At 54.1% G+C, this 25,826-nt stretch overlaps 1 protein-coding gene across 1 annotated transcript; it reads right to left on the reverse strand.

Moving 5' to 3' along the window:
- Positions 1–2,335: 2,335 nt before the first annotated feature.
- Positions 2,336–23,764, reverse strand: GFRA4 (GDNF family receptor alpha 4). Its single transcript, XM_038745366.1, has 8 exons — positions 23,686–23,764; positions 9,286–9,576; positions 5,818–5,898; positions 5,048–5,411; positions 4,864–4,973; positions 4,613–4,747; positions 4,369–4,523; positions 2,336–2,540 (listed from the first exon to the last, which is right to left on the reverse strand). The coding sequence occupies exons 1-8, from the start codon at positions 23,723–23,725 to the stop codon at positions 2,427–2,429; spliced, it is 1,290 nt and encodes a 429-aa protein (XP_038601294.1). The 5' UTR covers positions 23,726–23,764; the 3' UTR covers positions 2,336–2,426.
- Positions 23,765–25,826: the final 2,062 nt, after the last annotated feature.

The following is a 25,826-nucleotide window of genomic DNA, read 5'->3' on the forward strand; positions in this document are numbered from 1 at the left end:
GTCACTTTGTCCCTCGTTTTCCGTTCACGTTCCGACTCGAACCCGTCTGTTAATATGTATAATTCACCCCGGCACGCACCCCGGGTGTAAATATTGAGGAAGTATTGTAAACTATTGCATTGCAGGTGTTGGGCGCTTCTCTCCCTCCCTCCTCCTCTCTCTCTCTCTCTCTCCCTCCCACCGACAAACGCACACACACGGTGGACTGCGACTTTTTGGTAATTTTTGTATTGTAAAATAGCCGCTAATTTAAGCAGGAGCGAGAGCCCCAGGGGCCGGGCGTCTCGGACACAATGTGAAATACCTGTACATAGGCGCCGCCGAGTCGAAGAGGGACAAGTTCCTCGGAAATAAAGTAGACGGTCTGGTAACGGGGGCCTCGAGCTGGCGGCTCTGCAGACCCGCGCCCGGCGCCGGGAATCCGGCTCCCGCTCCCGACGCCTTCTGTCATCATCATCATCATCATCAATCGTATTTATTGAGCGCTTACTGTGTGCAGAGCACTGTACTAAGCGCTTGGGAAGTACAAGTTGGCAACATATAGAGACAGTCCCTACGCAACAGTGGGCTCACCATCCCCTGTAGTCCCTTGGCCTTGCTGGCCTGCATCTCCTCCCTCCCGGGACTAGAGCATATCTCCCCGGGGCAGAGAGCGCGGCCAAGCGGATGGAGCACGGGCCCGAGACTCAGAAGGTCATGGGTTCTAATCCCGGCTCTGCCACCTGCCTGCTGTGTGACCGTAGGCAAGCCGCTTCACGTCCCTGGGCCTCAGTCGCCTCGTGTGGAAAACGGGGATGAAGGCCGTGAACCCCAAACGGTCCGGGGACCGCGGCCAACCCGATTCGCTGGTGTCCACCCCGGCGCCTCGTACGGTGTCTGGCACATAGCGCGTAGCAAGTATCCCACAGTTATTTAGAAAATCAATCAATCAATCAATCGTATTTATTGAGCGCTTACTATGTGCAGAGCACTGTACTAAGCGCTTGGGAAGTACCCTGTCCACAATGACAGAAACAGTATGGCCTCAGAGAAACAGTGGGGCCTAGTGGATAATGGATAGAGCCTGAGCCTGGGAAGCAGAAGGACCTGGGTTCTAATACTGGCTCTGCCACCTGTATGCTGTGTAACCTTGGGCAGGTCACTTAATTTCTCTGTGTCTCAGAGATTGATTTTTAGCCCTATGTGGGATATGGACTGTGTCCAACCCAATTAAGGGGGTGGCTCGCCTGGATGTCACAGCGGGGCCGAGGGTGGACGTAGCTCAGGTGTGCGGACCGGCCGGACGGGGCTCTGGGGGCTCACCCTCGAGGGCCCCGGGAGGCGGGGGGCACAGGGGCCCGGTTTTCGAGCCTGGGTGACCCGGGGCCGGCTCGGCCTTGCACCTGTGCGTAGGGATTTGGGGTGGGCACCCTATTTGCCCCCAATTTTTGCCAGTTGGCACCCGGCTCAAACCCGGCTTCTGACCAGATTGGACCCGGGTCCCCAGTCCAGCTGCCTTGGGGAGGGAAGGGCGGCAGATCCCACCGGGGCACGAGGCGAAGCTCGTAGCCACGCGGCTTCCCCGGACAGGTGAGCGTGGCCACCCCGAGAACAGAGGCCCAGGCTAAAGGAGCACGGGGGAAGAGCAATCAATCAATCAATCGTATTTATTGAGCGCTTACTGTGTGCAGAGCACCGGACTAAGCGCTCGGGAAGTACAAGCTGGCAACATAGAGAGACAGTCCCTGCCCAACAGTGGGCTCCCAGTCTAACGAGGCCGGAAATGTGCTTTATTGGGGCAGCGCAAAACGGATTCCACCCCGGAGAGGGGGTGGAGTGTAAGCTCGCTGCGGGCAGGGAACGGGTCTACCAACTCTGGCGTGGCGTCCGGTCCGGTGCTGGGCACTCAGTAAATACCAGTGATTGGAGTGGGGAGGGCCTGGACCTCTCCCGTCACCCCGATCCCCACCTTAATCAATCGATTGTATCTATGGAGCGCTCACACTGTGCAGAGCGTTGTACCTCCTTCCTGCTGTGGTCACTGACCTCCCTCCGGGCCAAGGTGGCAGGGCCAGGGGCCTGTAGACGCCTCTAGGCCGTAAACCCGTTGTGGGCAGGGAAGATGTCGCCCGACTCTCGTATCGGATTCTCCCGGGCGCTCTCTGCACGGCGATGCGCTCAATAAGTACCACCGACGGTGGGTTGGCGAGGACCGGGTGGGTCCGATTTGAGAACCGCCACCGCTGGCCGTGGGTCCGCTTGGGGGATGGGGCAGGGAGGGTGGGCAGCCCCAGTAAAAAAAATTATGGTACCCGTTAAACGCTTTTTAATGTGCCCAGGACTGGTATGGGGTGGGGTGAGGCCACAGCGGGAAGGCCGCGACGCTTGTGAGAAGAACTGGGGGCCGGGCACGGAGGGTGTGCCAGCCCCCGTGCCCTCCGACCCCGTCACGGGAGGAGCCGGAGCGCCAAGGTGGGCAACAGCAGGCATCTCCAGGAGGCCGGAGCCCGGTCTGCGGTGCCCGACACCAGGTGAGGGAACCCTCCTGTGGCCCAGGACACCTGGGGGGGAGAGAAGGGGCAGGGGGCAGGGGCCTGACCCGACCAGGAGGCTCCGGGCAGCCCGCCGGCATCAACCCGGAAACGGTGTCGAGGGCAGGCCTACCAATTCCCGCTCTTTTCCCACCTTTCCCAAATCCTTTCAGGGTGGTACGATCCCTAGGCACCCCGTGGGATCCCCTTTCCTCCAGTGCAGGCCGGCTGGCCTCCGCCAATCTCCCAAGTGGCACTGCCCTCTCCCCCACAACTGTGTGTGTGTGTGTGTCCCTGTCCCGGGGTCCCCCGTCTCCCCTGATTCGGACTCGGCCTCCTCCCGGCCCCAGTGCCCTGGACGGGGACTGGCACCTAGGAAGCGCCTAACAAATACCACAAACACATTGCTTTGCGGTCACACTGGCCACACACTAACATGCCTGAAGACAAATGTGCATGCACACACACACACACACACACACACACACACAGATTCACATTCACACACATATGGGCACTGCCCCACATTCACTCACATTGGCACCCGGTGGGGTGCCCACACACAGACCCACACCCTCATACACGCACACAGACTCACATTCACCCTCACAGCTACATTAAGCACTGCCCCACATTCACCCACACGGGCACCCAGGGGCGTGCCCACACACAACCCCCCCCCCACACACACACACACACAGACTCACATTCACACTCACACCTACATATAAACACTGCCCCACATTCACTCACACGGGCACCCGGGGGCGTGCCCACACACAAACCCACGCACACCGACTCACGTTCACCCTCACACCTACATAGGCACTAACCCCACATTCAGTCACACGGGCACCCAGGGGCGTGCCCACACACAAACCCACACCCACATACACACACACACAGACTCACATTCACCCTCACACCTACATAAACACTGCCCCACATTCCCTCACACGGGCACCCGGGGGAATGCCCACACACAAACCCACACACATTAACCCCACATTCACTCACACGGGCACCCAGGGCCGTGCCCACACACAAACTCACACACACAGACTCACGTTCACCCTCACATACATAGGCACTAACCCCACATTCATTCACACGGGCACCCCGGGGCATGCCCACACACAAACCCACACCCACATACACACACACACAGACTCACATTCACACTCACACCTACATAAACACTGCCCCACATTCATTCACATGGGCACCCAGGGGCATGCCCACACACAAACCCACACCCACATACACACACACACAGACTCACATTCACACTCACATCTACATAAACACTGCCCCACATTCACTCACACGGGCACCCGGGGGCGTGCCCACACACAAAGCCACACACACAGACTCACGTTCACCCTCACATACGTAGGCATTAACCCCACATTCACTCACACGGGCACCCAGGGGCGTGCCCACACACGAAGCCACACACACAGACTCACGTTCACCCTCACATACATAGGCACTAACCCCACATTCACTCACATGGGCACCCAGGGCCATGCCCCCCGCCCCCGCCACACGTATACACACACAGATTCACGTTCACCCTCACACCTACATAGGCACCCCACATTCACTCACATGGGCACCCAGGGGTGTGCCCACAAACACACCCAGAGATTCACACCCACTCCCCCGGAGGAGCTCTGGGCCCTCCCAACTTCAAGGGTCTGAAACTGGCCTTGCGGTCTCCCCTGGTGCTCCGTAAAGGCCGTGTGGCAGAGATGCCCCAGCGGGGCCACGGGCAGAGGCGTCCGGCCCCCTTTGGGGTGGCGGAGGGCACCGGGGAGGTGCCCCCTTCTACCCCCTTCTCTCTCTGTGCCAGTACCTGGGTAGGCCGCAGCTGCCAGAGGAGGCTGTTGGACGAGGTGCCCGCCGAGGGGCGGGACTGCCAGTCCTGCTGCCAGGTGAGGGGGGTGGCAGGGGAAGGGCTAAGCCCTGCGCTGGGCGCTGCGTCGTCCCCGAAGGCCTCGATGGCGTTCTCTGCGGGGCGGTGGGGGACGGGAGTGGGTCAGGGTGCCCAGGGGGGTGCCCTGGCCTTGCCTCCACCCCCGCCGGTGCCCGGGGCTTACGGAGGCAGGGATTCCGGGTGAAGAGGTGTAGGAAGGCCTGGCACTCGTCGTGCCGGTTCCCGCTGGCGCCGCAGCCGCACCAGGGTGCCACGCTGGAGCTGGCGTTATCCACGTAGTTGGGGGTGATGGGCGTGCCTGGGGGCACCACGGCGGGTAACACGCTCACCCCGGAGCCCCCAGGGCACCCTCCGCCCCACCACCCCGCCGGCAGGGCCCGGGGAGGGCGAGGGGCGCCAGGGCGGGCGCGGTACCCAGCAGGCCGACGTAGGCCCTGCGGCAGGCGGCCTGGTCGTCGTGGAGGCAGGCGGAGGGAGTCCTCGAAGACGGCTGGCACAAGGCCTGGAAGTCGGCCAGGCGCGACCTGGGGCGGCGAGGGCACCGGGGTCGGACCCGGGTCCGGCCCCGCGCGCCCCCCACAGCCCCCCGGGTGGGCACCTGCAGAGGTGGGTTTGTCGGCAGGCGTCCCGCGGGTGCAGGCAGTTGGGCTTCTCGGGGCCGGCGTCGTGGGCCGGGTGGTAGTAGGAGCAGGCGGGCACGATGGTCTGGCGGCGGCGCTCGGCGCAGTGGTGCCCGCCGCAGGGGCAGAACAGCAGGCGGTGGGTGAGGGCGGGCGGCAGGCGGCCGAAGAAGCGTCGCAGGGCCCGGCGGCAGCGGGCCCGGGCGCAGGCCCCGGCCCCCGGGAGGCCCCGCACGCAGGCCCGCACGTAGCGGGCCCGCAGCCGCTGGCACCCGCCGTCCCGGTGGCACGCCTGGGCCGCCTCCAGGCACCGGTTGGCCCCGGGCGCCTCGCTCTGCCAGCCTCGGGGGGGACAGACGGACCGAAGGACGGGCGGCCGGGGGCACCCACGCCCCTACGTTTCCCCTCCCGGCCCCGGCCGCGACAGACGGCCAGGTGACCTTGGCCGAGCCCCTTCCCTCCCCCGTGCCTCGGTTCCCTCGGCCGGAAAATGGGCATGCAGGCTGGCAGCCCACCCCGGTTGCCCTCGATCCACCCCAGCGCCTGGCACGTGGTCACAGCTTAACCAGCGCCGCCGCCAGTGTTATCCTTTTTCGACGGGGCCGGGGGTTGCTTCGTCGGGCCGCGGTATTTATTGAGCCCTCACTCGGCGCAGAGCACTGAGCTGAGCGCTTGGGAGAGCAGGGTGGAGGTTGGATGCCCCCCGCGCCCACCCCGGAGGCCCAGGGGAAGGTGTGAGGCGGCCTACCTGCGGCGATGGAGGTCAGGGGGACGGCATCCAGCCCCCTGACGGGAGGCTCGTAGGGAGAGGCGTCCGGCCCTGGCGTGTCTGGAGGAAGCGGGGTGCGGGACCGTGGGGCCCGGTGCCCGAACCCACCCACAATTCAGTCAGCGGTATTCGTCGAGTGCCCGCTGTGGGCACTGTACTAGACGCTCGGGAGAAGCCGGTAGAGCAGTGAACGGACGCATTCCGTGCCCGCAGCGCCTGCGCACACCTCCTCATGACTCAGAAATCCTCAAAAATCTCCAGTGGCTACCAATCAATCTGCGCATCGGGCAGAAACTCCTCACCCTGGGCTTCAAGGCTGTCCGTCCCCTCGCCCCCTCCTACCTCACCTCCCTTCTCTCCTTCTACTGCCCAGCCCGCACCCTCCACTCCTCCGCCACTAATCTCCTCACCGTCCCTCGTTCTCGCCCGTCCCGCCATCGAACCCGGGCCTGGCATGCCCTCCCTCTGCCCCTCCGCCAAGCTCGCTCTCTTCCTCCCTTCAAGGCCCTGCTGAGAGCTCACCTCCTCCAGGAGGCCTTCCCACACTGAGCCCCTTCCTTCCTCTCCCCCTCGTCCCCCTCTCCATCCCCCCATCTTACCTCCTTCCCTTCCCCACAGCACCTGTATATATGTACATATTTATTACTCTATTTATTTATTTATTTATTTTACTTGTACATTTCTATCCTATTTATTTTATTTTGTCGGCATGTTGGGTTCTGTTCTCTGTCTCCCCCTTTTAGGCTGTGAGCCCACTGTTGGGTAGGGACTGTCTCTATGTGTTGCCAATTTGTACTTCCCAAGCGCTTAGTACAGTGCTCTGCACATAGTAAGCGCTCAATAAATACGATTGATTGATTGATTGATTGATTTGTTAAGCACTTACGGGTTTGTTATGTCCATGAAGGTGGGGAGAGGTTATGATGTCCTTAGCTGTCATTTATTTCTACTCAAGGAAGCCCTCCTGGGTTTGTTATGTCCATGAAGGTGGGGAGAGGGTATGTCCTTAGCTGTCATTTATTTCTACTCAATAATAATGATAATAATGGCATTTGTTAAGCGCTTACGGGTTCGTTATGTCCATGGAAGTGGGGAGAGGTTACGTCCTTAGCTGTCATTTATTTCTACTCAAGGAAGCCCTCCTGGGTTTGTTATGTCCATGAAGGTGGGGAGAGGTTATGTCCTTAGCTTTCATTTATTTCTACTCAATAATAATAATAATAATGGCATTTGTTAAGCGCTTACGGGTTCGTTATGTCCATGAAAGTGGGGAGAGGTTACGTCCTTAGCTGTCATTTATTTCTACTCAAGGAAGCCCTCCTGGGTTTGTTATGTCCATGCAGGTGGGGAGAGGTTATGTCCTTAGCTGTCATTTATTTCTACTCAATAATAATAGTGGCATTTGTTAAGCGCTTACGGGTTTGTTATGTCCATGAAGGTGGGGAGAGGTTATGTCCTTAGCTGTCATTTATTCTACTCAAGGAAGCCCTCCTGGGTGTATGTCCATGAAGGTGGGGAGAGGTTATGTCCTTAGCTGTCATTTATTTCTACTCAATAATAATAATAATAATAATAATGGCATTTGTTAAGCCCTCCTGGGTTTGTTATGTCCATGAAGGTGGGGAGAGGTTATGTCCTTAGCTGTCATTTGTTTCTACTCAATAATAATAATAATAATAATGGCATTTGTTAAGCGCTTACAGGTTTGTTATGTCCATGAAGATGAGGAGAGGTTACGTCCTTATCATCTGTCATTTATTTCTACTCAAGGAAGCCCTCCTGGGTTTGTTATGTCCATGAAGGTGGCGAGAGGTTATGTCCTTATCATCTGTCATTTATTTCTACTCAAGGAAGCCCTCCTGGGTTTCTTATGTCCATGAAGGTGGGGAGAGGTTATGTCCTTAGCTGTCATTTATTTCTACTCAATAATAATAGTGGCATTTGTTAAGCGATTACGGTTTTGTTATGTCCATGAAGGTGGGGAGAGGTTATGTCCTTAGCTGTCATTTATTTCTACTCAATAATAATAGTGGCATTTGTTAAGCGCTTACGGGTTTGTTATGTCCATGAAGGTGAGGAGAGGTTATGTCCTTAGCTGTCATTTATTTCTACTCAATAATAATAATAATAATAATAATAATGGCATTTGTTAAGCGCTTACGGGTTTGTTATGTCCATGAAGGTGGGGAGAGGTTACGTCCTTATCATCTGTCATTTATTTCTACTCAAGGAAGCCCTCCTGGGTTTGTCATGTCCATGAAGGTGGGGAGAGGTTATGTCCTTAGCTGTCATTTATTTCTACTCAATAATAATAATAATAATAATAATAATAATGGCATTTGTTAAGCGCTTACGGTCCATGAAGGTGGGGAGTACCCAGCATCCATGAAGGTGGGGGGAGGTTATGTCCTTAGCTGTCATTTATTTCTACTCAATAATAATAATAACAATAATGGCATTTGTTAAGCGCTTACGGGTTTGTTATGTCCATGAAGGTGGGGAGAGGTTATGTCCTTAGCTGTCATTTATTTCTACTCAATAATAATAATAATAATAATAATAATGGCATTTGTTAAGCGCTTACGGGCTTGTTATGTCCATGAAGGTGGAGAGAGGTTACGCCCTTATCATCTGTCATTTATTTCTACTCAAGGAAGCCCTCCTGGGTTTGTTATGTCCATGAAGGTGGGGAGAGGTTATGTCCTTATCATCTGTCATTTATTTCTACTCAAGGAAGCCCTCCTGGGTTTGTTATGTCCATGAAGGTGGGGAGAGGTTATGTCCTTATCATCTGTCATTTATTTCTACTCAAGGAAGCCCTCCTGGGTTTGTTATGTCCATGAAGGTGGGGAGAGGTTATGTCCTTATCATCTGTCATTTATTTCTACTCAAGGAAGCCCTCCTGGGTTTGTTATGTCCATGAAGGTGGGGAGAGGTTATGCCCTTAGCTGTCATTCATATCTATTCAAGGAAGCCCTCCTGGGTTTGTTATGTCCATCAAGGTGGGGAGAGGTTATGTCCTTAGCTGTCATTTCTTTCTACTCAATAATAATAATAATAATAATGGCATTTGTTAAGCACTTATGGGTTTGTTATGTCCATGAAGGTGGGGAGAGGTTATGTCCTTAGCTGTCATTTATTTTTACTCAAGAATAATAATAATAATAATAATAATAATGGCATTTGTTATGCACTTAGGGGTTTGTTATGTCCATGAAGGTGGGGAGAGGTAATGCGTTTATCATCTGTCATTTATTTCTACTCAAGGAAGCCCTCCTGGGTTTGTCATGTCCATGAAGGTGGGGAGAGGTTATGTCCTTAGCTGTCATTTATTTCTACTCGGGTCCATCTCCCAGGCGGAGACGGACGGCCCCAGGACCCTGATTGTGGGGTCGCCCGGCGGGAGGGCGTGAGGGAGAGGGGTGTCCCCGTCCCCCCCCGACTGACCTGGCAGGAGACTCCGGTGGAGGGTCCAGTAGACGCCGAGGCACTGCTTCTCCCTCTTCATGCCCCGCCGGCAGCGGCAGCCGAAGAAATGGGTGGACAGCAGGGCCCCGGCCGTGCGGCCGCACCGGCCACGGGCGACGGGGTCCAGCTTGGCCGGCCCGTCGCCCGCCGCGCACTGCCGGAGGGCCTGCCACTGGGCGCTGCACGTGGGGTCGTCGGAGCAGGCCTCGCCGGCCCGGAGGCAGTCTCGCACCCGGGCCCCGGGCCCCAGGGCCAAGTCCACCAGCAAATCTGCAAGGGGAAGGAAGGAGACGGAGCTCGGAGCCCGCAGGCCGCAGGTAACAGCTCAGAATAATAATAATAATAATATTTGTTAAGCGCTTACTACGTGCAAAGCACTGTTCTAAGCTCTGGAGAGACGCCAGGTGAAACTGTGGGAGTTGTTGGGTGCTTACCATGCGCCAAGCACCGGTCGGGAGCTAATCGGTCCCCATCCCGCGCGGGGGGCTCGCAGTCTTCATCCCCATTTTGCAGGCGAGGGAACTGAGGCCCGGAGAAGCCATGCGGCCTGCCCGAGCGCTTGGCAGAGCGGCCCGCCGGAGGCAGCGCCCGATCAACGCGACGAAACGAAGGAGTGAATGATAATGGCATTTATCAAGCACTTACTAAGCGCTGCGCTAAGCGCCGGGGAGGTTGCAAGGTGATCAGGTGGGCCCGCGGTGCGGGCCACACGGTCTTCATCCCCGTTTTACAGGTGAGGGAACTGAGGCCCAGAGAGGTGAAGTGACCGGCCCAAAGTCACACGGCGGACAGTTGGCGGAGCCGGGGTTTGAATCAATCAATCGATCGTATTTATTGAGCGCTTACTGTGTGCAGAGCACTGTACTAAGCGCTTGGGAAGTACCGCTGACTCCAAAGCCCGGGCTCTTTCCGCTGAGCCAGGCTGCTTCACCAACACATTCCCTCCCCTCACAAGCTCGTTGTGGGCCGGAGTGTGTCTGTTTGTTGTCGTGTTATCCTCCCAAGTGCTCAGTACAGTGCTTAGTACACTGTAAGTGCTCAATAAATAGGATTGAATGAATGAACAGACACACACTGTGTCACCCACTGACTCACATTCCCTCCCCTCACAAGCTCGTTGTGGGCCGGAGTGTGTCTGTTTGTTGTCGCGTTATCCTCCCAAGTGCTCAGTACAGTGCTTTGTACACTGTAAGTGCTCAATAAATAGGATTGAGTGAATGAACACACACTGTCTCACCCACTGACTCACATTCCCTCCCCTCACAAGCTCGTTGTGGGCTGGAATGTGTCAGTTTGTTGTCGTGTTATCCTCCCAAGTGCTTAGTACACTGTAAGTGCTCAATAAATAGGATTGAATGAATGAACAGACACACACTGTCTCACCCACCGACTCACATTCCCTCCCCTCACAAGCTCGTTGTGGGCCAGAGTGTGTCTGTTTGTTGTCGTGTTATCCTCCCAAGTGCTCAGTACAGTGCTTTGTACACTGTAAGTGCTCAATAAATAGGATTGAGTGAATGAACACACACTGTCTCACCCACTGACTCACATTCCCTCCCCTCACAAGCTCGTTGTGGGCCGGAGTGTGTCTGTTTGTTGTCGTGTTGTCCTCCCAAGTGCTTAGTACACTGTAAGTGCTCAATAAATAGGATTGAATGAATGAACAGACACACACTGTCTCACCCACTGACTCACATTCCCTCCCCTCACAAGCCCGTTGTGGGCCAGAGTGTGTCTGTTTGTTGTCGTGTTATCCTCCCAAGTGCTTAGTACACTGTAAGTGCTCAATAAATAGGATTGAATGAATGAACAGACGCACACTGTTTCACCCACTGACTCACAATCCCTCCCCTCACAAGCTCGTTGTGGGCTGGAGTGTGTCTGTTTGTTGTCGTGTTATCCTCCCAAGTGCTTAGTACACTGTAAGTGCTCAATAAATAGGATTGAATGAATGAACAGACACACACTGTCTCACCCACTGACTCACATTCCCTCCCCTCACAAGCTCGTTGTGGGCCGGAGTGTGTCTGTTTGTTGTCGTGTTATCCTCCCAAGTGCTTAGTACACTGTAAGTGCTCACTAAATAGGATTGAATGAATGAACAGACACACACTGTCTCACCCACTGACTCACATTCCCTCCCCTCACAAGCCCGTTGTGGGCCGGAGTGTGTCTGTTTGTTGTCGTGTTATCCTCCCAAGTGCTTAGTACACTGTAAGTGCTCAATAAATAGGATTGAGTGAATGAACAGACACACACTGTCTCACCCACTGACACAATCCCTCCCCTCACAAGCTCGTTGTGGGCCGGAGTGTGTCTGTTTGTTGTCGTGTTATCCTCCCAAGTGCTCAGTACAGTGCTTAGTACACTGTAAGTGCTCAATAAATAGGATTGAATGAATGAACAGACACACACTGTCTCACCCACTGACTCACATTCCCTCCCCTCACAAGCCCGTTGTGGGCCGGAGTGTGTCTGTTTGTTGTCGCGTTATCCTCCCAAGTGCTCAGTACAGTGCTTTGTACACTGTGAGTGCTCAATAAATAGGACTGAGTGAATGAACAGACACACCCTGTCTCACATTCACACACACGGGCACGCAGCATGGGAGTCAGAGGGTCATGGGTTCGAATCCACTTGTCTGCTGTGAGACCATGGGCAAGTCACTTCGCTTCTCTGGGCCTCAGTAAAACGGGGATTGAGAGGGGCAGGGGCTGCGTCCAACGGCGCTCAGTACAGAGCCCGGCACATCGTAAGAGCTTAACGAATACCATCAGCAGCGTGGCTCAATCAATACGACTGGATGAAGGGGCAGAGCTGGGATTAGGATCCCGCTCCTTCGGACTCCCAGGACTGGGCTCTAGCATAATAATGATGGTATCAATCAATCAATCAATCATGTGTTAAGCGGTGACTATGTGCTAAGCGCCGCGCTGCTTACTGAACGCTACGGCGGCTCGGTGCTGGGGCCGGGGAGAGGCCTTCTCTTCCGTTCAGCCTCCAGCCGCCTTCACTCCACCTGATCTTTCGGGAGCCCCCGTCTCCTCCCCACACGGGAGATGGAGCGGAATTTTCTTATGGTTGTACATATTTGTTACTCTATTTATTTATTTATGTATTTATTTTACTTGTACATTTCTATCCTATTTATTTTATTTTGTTGGTATGTTTGGTTCTGTTCTCTGTCTCCCTCTTTTAGACTGTGAGCCCACTGTTGGGTAGGGACTGTCTCTATGTGTTGCCAATTTGTACTTCCCAAGCGCTTAGTACAGTGCTCTGCACATAGTAAGCGCTCAATAAATACGATTGATTGATTGATTGATTGATTTCCCGAAACCGGAGAGGTCCCGGCGGAGCGAGGAGGGCGTTCAGCTCATCCCAGATGTTTGAGCAGCGACCTCCGTGTCTCCAATCAATCAATCATCAATCAATCGTATTGATTGAGCGCCTACTGTGTGCAGAGCACTGTACTAAGCGCTTGGGAAGTCCAAGATGGCAACATCTAGAGACGGTCCCTACCCAACAGCGGGCTCACGGTCGAGAAGGGGAAGATGGAGAACAAAACCAAACATACTAACGAAATAAAATAAATACAATAGATATGCACAAGATAAATAAATAGAGTAATAAATATGTACAAACATATATACAGGTAAGCGCTTACTACGTCCCAGGCACCGTACTAAGCACGGGGATGGACACAAGCACATCAATCAATCAACCAATCGTATTTATTGAGCGCTTACTGTGTGCAGGGCACTGAGCAGCGTGGCTCAGTGGAAAAAGCCCGGGCTCTGGAGTCAGGGGTCGTGGGTTCGAATCCCGGCTCCGCCACACGCCTGCCGCGTGACCTTGGGCAAGTTACCTAACTTCTCCGAGCCCCAGCCACCTCACCTGTGAAACGGGGATTAAGACTGGGAGCCCCACGTGGGACAACCTGATCACTCCGTATCCCCCCCAGCGCTTCGCACATTGTAAGCGCTTAACGAACGCCGACATTATCATTATTAAGTACATTGGGTTGGACACAACCCTTTGTCCCACTCGGGGCTCACCGTCTCGATCCCCCATTCGACAGATGAGGCAACTGAGGCCCGGAAAAGTGAGTTGCGCAAGCAGGCAAGTGGCGGGGCTGGGATTAGAATCAATCAATCGATCGATCGATCGTATTTATTGAGAACCCTTCCGACACCCAGGCCCGGCCTCCATCCACTATGGGTCCGACCAGATCAGAGTGGGGATGGGATGGGTGGCATTCGTTCATTCATTCATTCGTACTTACTGAGCACTTACTGAGCGCACAGCACTGGACTCAACGTTTGGGAATGTCCACTGGGAAAGGAAAATGGAGGGAGCACAGGTCGACCTCCTTTTCCTCTTTTCCCGCGCAGGAAGAGCGGGGCCGCTTCCCCCCGAAGCCAGGCGGATCCCAGCCGGCCAACGTGGTGCGGCCCCTGCGTGGGGGCCGGGCTTTTGGGGCGACTGCTTGAACCATCCCCAGTAATAACAATAATACTAATAATACTAATAATGGCATTTATTAAGCGCTTACTATGTGCCAAGCACTGTTCTAAGCGCTGGGGAGGTGATCAGGTTGTCCCGCGTGAGGCTCCCAGTCTTCATCCCCATTTTACAGAGGAGGGAACTGAGGCTCAGAGAAGTTAAGTGACTTGCCCGAGGTCACACAGCAGGCATGTGGTGGAGTCGGGATTCGAACCCATGACCTCGGACTCCAAAGCCCGTGTTCTTTCCACTAATGAGCACCGTACCAAGCGCTTGGGAAGTCCAAGCGAGCGGCTGGCCCGCGAAGCCGTCCCCGAGCACTTTTTCGGGGGGCCCCAGGAAGCAGGCCCTTCTGCTCTGATGCGGGTACTTGGTGGACGCACTTAGCCGTGGGACTTTGGTCAAGTCACTTCAAGCGCTCAGTACAGTGCTCTGCACACAGTGAGCGCTCAATAAATACGATTGACTGATAACTTCTCTGGGCCTCAGTGACCTCCTCTGTGAAACGGGGATGAAGACTGGGGGCCCCGCGGGGGGCCACCTGATCATCATCATCAATCGTATTTATTGAGCGCTTACTACGTGCGGAGCACTGTACTGATCACCCTGTAACCCCCCCAGCGCTTAGAGCAGTGCTTCCTTCCTTCATTCCGTCGTGTTTATCGTCATCAATCGTATTTATTGAGCGCTTACTGTGTGCAGAGCGCTGTACTAAGCGCTTGGGCAGTACAAGTTGGCAACATATAGAGACGGTCCCTACCCAACAGTGGGCTCACTTACCGGGTGCAGAGCACTGTACTAAGCGCTTGGGAAGTAGGGAAGCGGCGCGGCTCAGCGGAAAGAGCCCGGGCTTTGAAGTCAGAGGTCATGGGTTCGAATCCCGGCTCCGCCACTGGTCACCATCATCAGTCGTGTTTATTGAGCGCTTACTGTGTGCAGAGCACTGTACTGAGCGCTTGGGAAGTACGGTGCTTGGGAAGCACTGGTCAGCTGGGTGACTTCGGGCAAGTCACTTCATGGACTCCATGCAGACGGGCACGGGAAGATTCAGGTTGGTGCACCCAGGTGGACTTCCACACAGGCGGGCACAGGCAGGCAGGGTCACACTGAGGTGGGCACAGGCAGATTCACACTGAGGCGGGCACAGACAGACAGATTCACACTGAGGTGGGCACAAACAGATTCACACTGAGGTGGGCATAGACAAATAGATTCACACTGAGGTGGGCACAGGCAGGTTGATTCACACTGAGGCAAAGATAGATTCATACTGAGGCGGTTGGAGACGGGCAGATTCACACTGAGGTGGGCACAGACAGACAGATTCACACTGAGGTGGGCACAGACAAACAGATTCACACTGAGGTGGGCATAGACAAACAGATTCACAGTGAGGTGGGCACAGACAGACAGATTCACAGTGAGGTGGGCACAGACAAACAGATTCACAGTGAGGCGGGCACAGACAAACAGATTCACAGTGAGGTGGGCACAGACAGGTTGATTCACATTGAGGCAAAATAGATCATACTGAGGCGGTTGGAGACGGGCAAATTCACACTGAGGCGGGCACAGGCAGACAGATTCACACTGAGGCGGGCACAGGCAGACAGATTCACACTGAGGTGGGCACAGACAGACAGATTCACACTGAGGTGGGCACACAAACAGATTCACACTGAGGTGGGCATAGACAAACAGATTCACACTGAGACGGGCAGAGACAGGTTGATTCACACTGAGGCAAAAAGAGATTCATACTGAGGCGGTTGGAGACGGGCAGATTCACACTGAGGTGGGCACAGACAGACAGATTCACACTGAGGTGGGCACAGACAGACAGATTCACAGTGAGGTGGGCACAGACAAACAGATTCACACTGAGGTGGACACAGACAGACAGATTCACAGTGAGGCGGGCAGAGACAGGTTGATTCACATTGAGGCAAAAATAGATTCATACTGAGATGGTTGGAGACGGGCAGATTCACACTGAGGTGGGCACAGACAGACAGATTCACACTGAGGCGGGCACAGACAGATTCACACTGAGGCAGGCATAGGCAAACAGATTCACAGTGAGGCAGGCACAGACAAACAGATTCACACCGAGGTGGGCATGGACAAACAGATTCACAGTGAGGTGGGCACAGACAGGTTGATTCACATTGAGGCAAAAGAGATTCATACTGAGGCGGTTGGAGATGGGCAGATTCACAATGAGGTGGGCAAAGACAGACAGATTCACACTGAGGTGGGCACAGAGATTCACACTGAGGTGGGCACAGACAAACAGATTTACACTGAGGTGGGCACAGACAAACAGATTCACACTGAGGTGGGCACAGGCAAACAGATTCACATTGAGGTGGGCACAGACGGATTCACACTGAGGTGGGCACAGACAGGTTGATTTACATTGAGGCAAAAATAGATTCATACTGAGGCGGTTGGAGACGGGCAGATTCACACTGAGGCAGGCACAGACAGACAGATTCACACTGAGGCGGGCACAGACAAACAGATTCACACTGAGGTGGGCATAGACAAACAGATTCACAGTGAGGTGGGCACAGACAGACAGATTCACACTGAGGTGGGCACAGACATCAGATTCACAGTGAGGTGGGCACAGACAGGTTGATTCACATTGAGGCAAAATAGATCATACTGAGGCGGTTGGAGACGGGCAGATTCACACTGAGGTGGGCACAGACAGATTCACACTGAGGTGGGCACAGACAGGTTGATTCACATTGAGGCAAAAATAGATTCATACTGAGGCAGTTGGAGACGGGCAGATTCACACTGAGGCGGGCACAGGCAGATTCAGACTGAGGTGGGCACAGATAAACAGATTCACACTGAGGTGGGCATAGACAAACAGAATCACAGTGAGGTGGGCACAGACAGGTTAATTCACATTGAGGCAAAAATAGATTCATACTGAGGCGGTTGGAGATGGGCAGATTCACACTGAGGTGGGCAAAGACAGACAGATTCACACTGAGGTGGGCACAGACAGACAGATTCACACTGAGGTGGGCACAGACAGACAGATTCACATTGAGGTGGGCACAGACAAACAGATATACAGTGAGGTGGGCACAGGCAGGTTGATTCACATTGAGGCAAAAATAGATTCATACTGAGGCGGTTGGAGACGGGCAGATTCACACTCAGGCGGGCACAGGCAGACAGATTCACACTGAGGTGGGCACAGACAGACAGATTCACACTGAGGCGGGCACAGTCAGATTCACACTGAGGCAGGCATAGGCAAACAGATTCACAGTGAGGCGGGCACAGACAAACAGATTCACACCGAGGTGGGCATAGACAAACAGATTCACAGTGAGGTGGGCACAGACAGGTTGATTCACATTGAGGCAAAAAGAGATTCATACTGAGGCGGTTGGAGATGGGCAGATTCACACTGAGGTGGGCAAAGACAGACAGATTCACACTGAGGTGGGCACAGACAGATTCACACTGAGGTGGGCACAGACAAACAGATTCACACTGAGGCGGGCATAGACAAACAGATTCACAGTGAGGCGGGCACAGACAGATTCACACTGAGGTGGGCACAGACAGAGATTCACAGTGAGGTGGGCACAGACAGGTTGATTCACATTGAGGCAAAATAGATCATACTGAGGTGGTTGGAGACAGGCAGATTCACACTGAGGCGGGCACAGGCAGATTCACACTGAGGTGGGCACAGACAAACAGATTCACACTGAGGTGGGCACAGACAGGTTGATTCACATTGAGGCAAAAATAGATTCATACTGAGGCGGTTGGAGACGGGCAGATTCACACTGAGGCGGGCACAGACAGACAGATTCACACTGAGGTGGGCACAGACAAACAGATTCACACTGAGGTGAGCATAGACAAACAGATTCACAGTGAGGTGGGCACAGACAGGTTAATTCACATTGAGGCAAAAATAGATTCATACTGAGGCGGTTGGAGACGGGCAGATTCACACTGAGGCGGGCACAGACAGATTCACACTGAGGTGGGCACAGAGATTCCCACTGAGGTGGGCACAGAGATTCCCACTGAGGTGGGCACAGACAAACAGATTCACACTGAGGCGGGCATAGACAAACAGATTCACACTGAGGTGGGCACAGACAGGTTGATTCACACAGGCAAACAGAGATTCATACGGAGGTGGTTGGAGACGGGCAGATTCACACTGAGGTGGGCACAGACAGACAGATTCACATTGAGGTGGGCACAAACAGGTTCACACTGAGGTGGGCACAGACAAACAGATTCACACTGAGGTGGGCACAGACAAACAGATTCACAGTGAGGTGGGCAGAGACAGGTTGATTCACATTGAGGCAAAAATAGATTCATACTGAGGCGGTTGGAGATGGGCAGATTCACATTGAGGTTGGCAAAGACAGACAGATTCACACTGAGGTGGGCACAGACAAGCAGATTCACACTGAGGCAGGCAGAGACAAGTTGATTCACATTGAGGCAAAAAGAGATGCATACTGAGGCGGGCACAGACGGACAGATTCACACTGAGGTGGGCACAAACAGGTTCACACTGAGGTGGGCACAGACAAACAGATTCACACTGAGGTGGGCACAGACAAACAGATTCACAGTGAGGCGGGCAGAGACAGGTTGATTCACATTGAGGCAAAAATAGATTCATACTGAGGCGGTTGGAGATGGGCAGATTCACATTGAGGTGGGCAAAGACAGACAGATTCACACTGAGGTGGGCACAGACAGACAGATTCACACTGAGGTGGGCACAGACTGGGAAAGTCAGCTGAGGAGGGCACAGACAGGCAGGTTCACAGGGAGGCAAGCGCTTAATACAGTGCTCTGCCCACAGTAAGCGCTCAATAAATACGATTCAATGAATTGCGGCGGGCACACACGGGCAGATTGACACTGAGGTGGGCACACCCTGATGGCAACAAACAGGTGGAAGGGCAGACATGAGCAGATGAGGGTCGGAGCTATTTGGCCACAGCCAGACAGAAGAAAGCACCCTGAGGGTCGTTCATTCAATAGTACCCACTGAGCGCTTGCTGTGTGCAGAGCACTGTACTAAGCGCTTTGGGAGTGGGTTCTAATCCCAGCTCTGCCCTGTGTCTGCTGTGTGACCTTGGGCAAGTCACTTCACTTCTCTGGGCCTCAGTGACCGCATCTGTCAAATGGGGATGAAGACTGTGAGCCCCCTGTGGGACAACCTGATCACCTTGTAGCCTCCCCAGCGCTTAGAACAGTGCTCTGCGCATAGTAAGTGCTTAATAAATGCCATCATCATCATTATTATTATTACCAAGCCTGGGCAAAGGGATGCAAGCAAACATGTGTGTGCATGCACACGCACACGCACACACACACACACAGTCTCTCACAGATACATGCACACAATCTCCCCAAAACTCACACTCTCCCAGCCTTTCACAGACAGTCTCTCATGACACTTAGTCGCTCACACAGTCTCTCAGATTCATTCATTCACTCATTCCATCGTATTTATTGAGCGCTTACTGCGTGCAGAGCACTGTACTAAGCGCTTGGGAAGTCCAAGTTGGCAACATCTAGAGACGGTCCCTACCCAACAGTGGGCTCACGGTCTAGAAGGGGGAGACAGACCAGAAAACAAATGCACAGACACACAGATGCACACACACACACACTCTCCCTCAATCAATCAATCGTATTTACTGAGCACTTACTGTGTGCAGAGCACTGTACTAAGCGCTTGGGAAGTACAAGTTGGCAACACATAGAGGCGGTCCCTACCCAACAGTGGGCTCACAGTCTAGAAGGGGGAGACAGACCACAAAACAAATGCACAGACACACAGATGCACAGACACACAGTCTCTCAGGCGTGCACACACACACACACACACTCCCTCAGTCATTCATTCATTCAGTCGTATTTATTGAGCACCTACTGTGTGCAGAGCACTGTACTAAGCGCTTGGGAAGTCCAAGTTGGCAACATATAGAGACGGTCCCTACCCAACAGTGGGCTCACAGTCTAGAAGGGGGAGACAGACCACAAAACAAATGCACAGACACACAGATGCACAGACACACAGTCTCTCAGGCGTGCACACACACACACAAACACACACACACACACTCAATCAATCAATCAATCAATCGTACTTATTGAGCGCTTACTGTGTGCAGAGCACTGTACTAAGCACTTGGGAAGTCCAAGTTGGCAACATATAGAGACGGTCCCTATCCAACAGTGGGCTCACAGTCCAGTCATCATCATCATCATCATCAGTCGTATTTATTGAGCGCTTACTGTGTGCAGAACACTGTACTGAGCGCTTGGGAAGTCCAAGTTGGCAACATATAAAGACGGTCCCTACCCAACCGTGGGCTCACAGTCCAGCCCTTCACAGACCCACCGTCTCTCACAGACAGTCAGTCTCACAGAGGCTTCACTCCCAATCTCTCAGAGGCGCAGACCCGCACTCTCCGACGAGCTCGTTGGGTTCTTGCAGTGTACTCTCCCGAGCGCTCAGTACAGTGCTCTGCGCACAGCGAGCGCTCAATAAATGCTACTGAATGGAGGCGCGCACATACAAATCTCTCACAGATGCGGTCCCAATCTTTCAGGCACGCAGTCTCTCATAGGCGCATCATCATCACCATCATCAATCGTATTTATTGAGCGCTTACTGTGTGCAGAGCACTGTACTAAGCGCTTGGGAAGTACAAATTGGCAACCTATAGAGACGGTCCCTACCCAACAGTGGGCTCGCACTATCTCTCACAGTCCTCCGCAGACCCAAGGTCCCTCTCCTAGACACTTGTGTCACCAATGCTGCGCTCAAAGTCGCAGAATCACAGACCCATGACACACACACACACACTCTCTCTCTCTGTCTCTCTGTCCCCGTCCCCCCCTCTTGCCCTCCGAGCTGGTTTTGTGGGTCTCCGACAGGCCCTTCCTCGGGGGTCTCGGGGCTGGAGGGGCGAGAAGGAGAGAGTGGGGAATGAATGAATGAATGAATGATGGCATTTATTAAGCGCTTACTATGTGCACAGCACTGTTCTAAGCGCTGGGGAGGTTACAAGGTGATCAGGTTGTCCCACGGGGGGCTCACAGTCTTAATCCCCATTTTACAGATGAAGGAACTGAGGCACAGAGAAGTGAAGTGACTTGCCCAAAGTCACACAGCTGACAAATGGCAGAGCCGGGATAGAGACGGGATAGGCCCGCAGAGACAGTCATGGAGGGGCCAAGGCAGAGAGACACACACACAGAGACAGGGAGGGCGAGGCAGAGACCTAGAGGCCCACAGTGACAATCAATCAATCAATCAATCCTATTTATTGAGCACTTACTATGTGCAGAGCACTGTACTAAGCGCTTGGGAAGTACAAATTGGCAACATATAGAGACAGTCCCTACCCAACAGTGGGCTCACAGTCTAAAAGGGGGAGACAGAGGAAAAAAACAAAACAAAACAGAGACAGAGAGGATGAGAGCGAGCGAGCAAGGAAGAGGAGGGGCACACAGAGACAGAGAGGACCAAGAGGAAGCAGAGACAAAGAGACGGAGCTCTAAAGGGACATAAAGACAGACAAGATTCATTCATTCATTCATTCAATCGCATTTATTGAGCACTTACTGGGCTGCAGAGCACTGTACTAAGTGCTTGGGAAGTCCAAGAGACAGTCCCTACCCAACACAGTCTAGAAGGGGGAGATGGACAGCACAGCAAAACGTGTGGACGGGTGTCAAGTCGCCAGAATAAATAGAAAAAAAAAATAGCTAGATGCACATCATTAACAAAATAAATAGAATATAAATATGTACGAGTAAAATAAATAGAGTACTAAATCTGTACAAACGTATATACAGGTGCTGTGGGGAGGGGAAGGAGGTAGGGCGGGGGGACACAGTAAGAGCTCAATAAATATGAAGGGATGAGACCGTGAGCCCGCTGTTGGGTAGGGACCGTCTCTAGATGTTGCTAACTTGGACTTCCCAAGCGCTTAGTACAGTGCTCCGCACACAGTAAGCGCTCAATAAATACGATTGAATGAATGAATCCCCATCCCCCCCCTTAACTCCTTCCCCTCCCCACAGCACCTGTATATGTTTGTACGTATTTATTACTCATCAATCATCATCATCAATCGTATTTATTGAGCGCTTACTATGTGCAGAGCACTGTACTAAGCGCTTGGGAAGTACAAATTGGCAACATCTAGAGACAGTCCCTACCCAACAGTGGGCTCACAGTCTAAAAGACTGTGATTACTCTATTTACTCTATATTACTCTATTTATTTTACTTATGCATATTCTATTTATTTTGTTAATATGTTTTGTTCTCTGTCTCCCCCTTCTAGACTGTGAGCCCATTGTTGGGTAGGGACTGTCTCTATATGTTGCCAACTTGTACTTCCCAAGCGCTTAGTCCAGTGCTCTGCACACAGTAAGCGCTCAATAAATACTATTGAATGACTGAGGAGAGGAAAAAGGGGGCTCAAGATGAGGTAGAGACAGTGAGACCAAAGCAGAGACGGAGACCCAGAGAGACAGAGAGGACGAAGCCGAGATGGACAGAGAAACCAAGGCAGAGACGGAGAGGACAAGACAATCAATCAATCAATCAATCGTATTTATTGAGCGCTTGCTATGTGCAGAGCACTGTACTAAGCGCTTGGGAAGTACAAATTGGCAACACATAGAGACAGTCCCTACCCAACAGTGGGCTCACAGTCTAAAAGGGGGGACAAAGAGACTAAAGCAGAGACGGAGAGGCACAGGGAGACAGAGAGGATGAAACCAAGGCAGAGAGACCAAAAGAGAGATACGCAGACAGAGATCTAGGACCACATGGAGGCAGAAATAAACGATTAATTAATTAATTGATTAATGCCATCATCATCATCATTGATTTTATTTTGTTAGTATGTTTGGTTTTGTTCTCTGTCTCCCCCTTTTAGACTGTGAGCCCACTGTTGGGTGGGGACTGGCTCTAGATGTTGCCAATTTGTACTTCCCCAGCGCTTAGTACAGTGCCCTGCACACAGTAAACGCTCAATAAATGCGATTGATGAGGATGATGATGAGAAAGAGAGACAGAGAGAGAGAGAGCGAGACCAAGACAGACCCGGAGAGGCACTGAGAGAACAAGCAGAACCCCCGCTCTCTTCATCATCAATCATCAATCGTATTTATTGAGCGCTTACTGTGTGCAGAGCACTGTACTAAGCGCTCAATTCCTCCCTTCAAAGCCCTACTGAGAGCTCACCTCCTCCAAGAGGCCTTCCCAGACTGAGCCCCCGTTTTCCTCTCCTCCTCCCCATCCCCCCGCCCTACCTCCTTCCCCTCCCCACAGCACCTGTATATATGTCTGTACAAATTTATTACTCTATTTATTTTACTTGTACATATTTACTATTCTATTTATTGTGTTAATGATGTGCATCTAGCTTTATTTGTATTTATTCTGATGACTTGTCCACACGTTTTGTTTCGCTGTCTGTCTAGACCGTGAGCCCGCTGTTGGGTGGGGACCGTCTCTCTCTGTTGCCGACTTGGCCTTCCCAAGCGCTTAGTACAGTGCTCTGCACACAGTAAGCGCCCAATAAATACGACTGAATGAATGAAGGGGAGGCAGAGACAGAGAAGACGAGGCAGAGGTAGACAGGGAGCCGTTGTTGGGCAGGGATTGTCTCTGTTGCTTAATTGCACTCTCTCAAGCGCTTAGTATGGTGCTGTGCACACAGTAGGAGCTCAATAAATCGGATTGAAGGAAGGAAGGAATGAACAGAGAGACGAAGGCAGAGACGGCGAGGGGCACCCCGACACCGGAGAGACGAGGGAAGAAGACACTCACCGAGGAGCAGCGCGCTGAGCAGCCCGCGGAGCCCCGCCATGCCGGGCCCTCCTCCTCCTCCTCCCTGCTCCCCTTCTTTTCCCCCTGCTTCTCCCTCTTCCCGCTGCTTCCCCCTGGTCTCCCTGCTCCTTTTGCTCCCCGTTTATCCCTGTACCCCCTGCTTCTGCTTCTCCTGCTCCCCCTGCTCCTGCTTCTCCTACTCTCCCTTCTCCCCCTGCTTCTCCTATTCTCCCTGCTCCCACCTGCTTCTCCTGCTCTCCCTGCTTCTCCCTGCTCCCCTGCTTCTCGTACTCTCCCTGCTCCCCCTGCTTCCCCCTGCTCTCCCTGCCCCCCCTTCTCTCTGCTCCCCTGCTTCTCCTACTCTCCCTGCTCCCCTGCTCCCACCTGCTTCTCCTGCTCCCTCTTCTTCCCCCTGCTCCCCTGCTTCTCGTACTCTCTCTGCTCCCCTGCTCCTCCTACTCTCCCTGCTCCCTCTGCTTCCCCCTCCTCCCCCTGCTTCTCCTGCTCCCCCTGCTTCTCCCTGCTCCCCTTCTCCCCCTGCTTCTCTTACTCTCCCTGCTCCCACCTGCTTCTCCTGCTCCCCCTCCTTCTTCCTACTCCCCCTGCTCCCGTGCTTCTCCTACTCTCCCTGCTCCCCCTGCTTCTCCCTGCTTCTCTCTGCTCCCCTTCTTCCCCTGTTCCCCTGCTTCGCGTACTCTCCCTGCTCCCCTGCTTCTCCTACTCTCCCTGCTCCCCCTGCTTCCCCCTGCTCTCCCTGCCCCCCCTTCTCCCTGCTCCCCTGCTCCCACCTGCTTCTCCTGCTCCCCCTGCTTCTCCCTGCTCCCCCTACCCTCCCTGCTCCCCTTCTTCCCCTGTTCCCCTCCTTCTCCTACTCTCCCTGCTCCCCTGCTTCTCCTACTCTCCCTGCTCCCCCTACTCTCCCTGCTTCACCCTGGCTCCTTCTGCTCCCCTTCTCCCCCTGCTTCTCCTACTCTCCCTGCTCCCACCTGCTCCCCCTGCTCCCCCTGCTTCTCCCTGCCCTCCCTGCTCCCCTTCTTCCCCCTGCTCCCCTGCTTCTCCTACTCTCCCTGCACCCCCTGCTTCTCCTGCTCCCCCTGCTTCTCCCTGCTTCTCCCACTCTCCCTGCTCCCACCTGCTTCTCCTGCTCCCCCTGCTTCTCCCTGCTTCTCCCACTCTCCCTGCTCCCACCTGCTTCTCCCTGCTCCCCTTCTCCCCCTGCTTCTCCCACTCTCCCTGCTCCCACCTGCTTCTCCTGCTCCCCTTCTTCCCCCTGCTCCCCTGCTTCTCCTACTCTCCCTGCTCCTCCTGCTTCTCCCTGCTCCCCCGACTTCTCCTGCTTTCCCTGCTTCCCCCTGCTCCCCTGCTTCTCCCCTCTCCCCTCTGCTCCCCCTGCTCCCCCTGCTTCACCCTGGCTCCTTCTGCTCCCCTTCTCTCCCTGCTTCTCCCCGCCCCCCGGTCTTCTGCTGGTCCAGGCTCTACCCTTGTCCCTTGTCCCTTGTCCCCTGTCCCCTGTTCCCCCCCCCACCCCCCGCCCCTGGCTAAGTCTTAAAGGGGCCGCGCAGCTTTTCCTTTCCCTCATCTTCCCCCTTCCCCGCGGTGGGGCAGGCGGCAGCGGGAGGGAGGGAGGTCAGACTCGAAGCCCTCGGCGGCCGGGCCGGAGAACCGGGGGAAGGCCCAGTGTGCCTGGAGGTAGGAGGATGGACAGGGTCATTATTATTATTATTACTCCTATTACTATGGTGCTTGTTAAGCGCTCACTACGTGCCAACACTGGGGTGGTTGCAAGCCAATCGGGTTGGACACAGTCCCTGTCCCAGGTGGGGCCCACAGTCTTCACCCCCATTTTACAGATGAGGGAACTAAGGTACAGAGAAGTGAAGCGACTTGCCTAAAGTCACCCAGCAGACAAGCAGCAGAGGGGGGGATTAGAACCCATGACCTCGTGATTCCCAGGCCCGAGCTCTAGCCATTAGGCCATCTTGCTTCCCAAGGGTGACTTGGACTTGGACTTCCCAAGGGAAGGGGTCCACCGGCCCAGCACCCAGGGACGCGCCCTTCACCATCAGCAACTGATCCTGGCTGTCTGACCTCACTCCCCCTTGCTGCGGGCCATTCATTCATTCGATCGTATTTATTGAGCG

Source organism: Tachyglossus aculeatus, chromosome 4, assembly GCF_015852505.1.
Source record: "Tachyglossus aculeatus isolate mTacAcu1 chromosome 4, mTacAcu1.pri, whole genome shotgun sequence".
Taxonomy (NCBI): domain Eukaryota; kingdom Metazoa; phylum Chordata; class Mammalia; order Monotremata; family Tachyglossidae; genus Tachyglossus; species Tachyglossus aculeatus.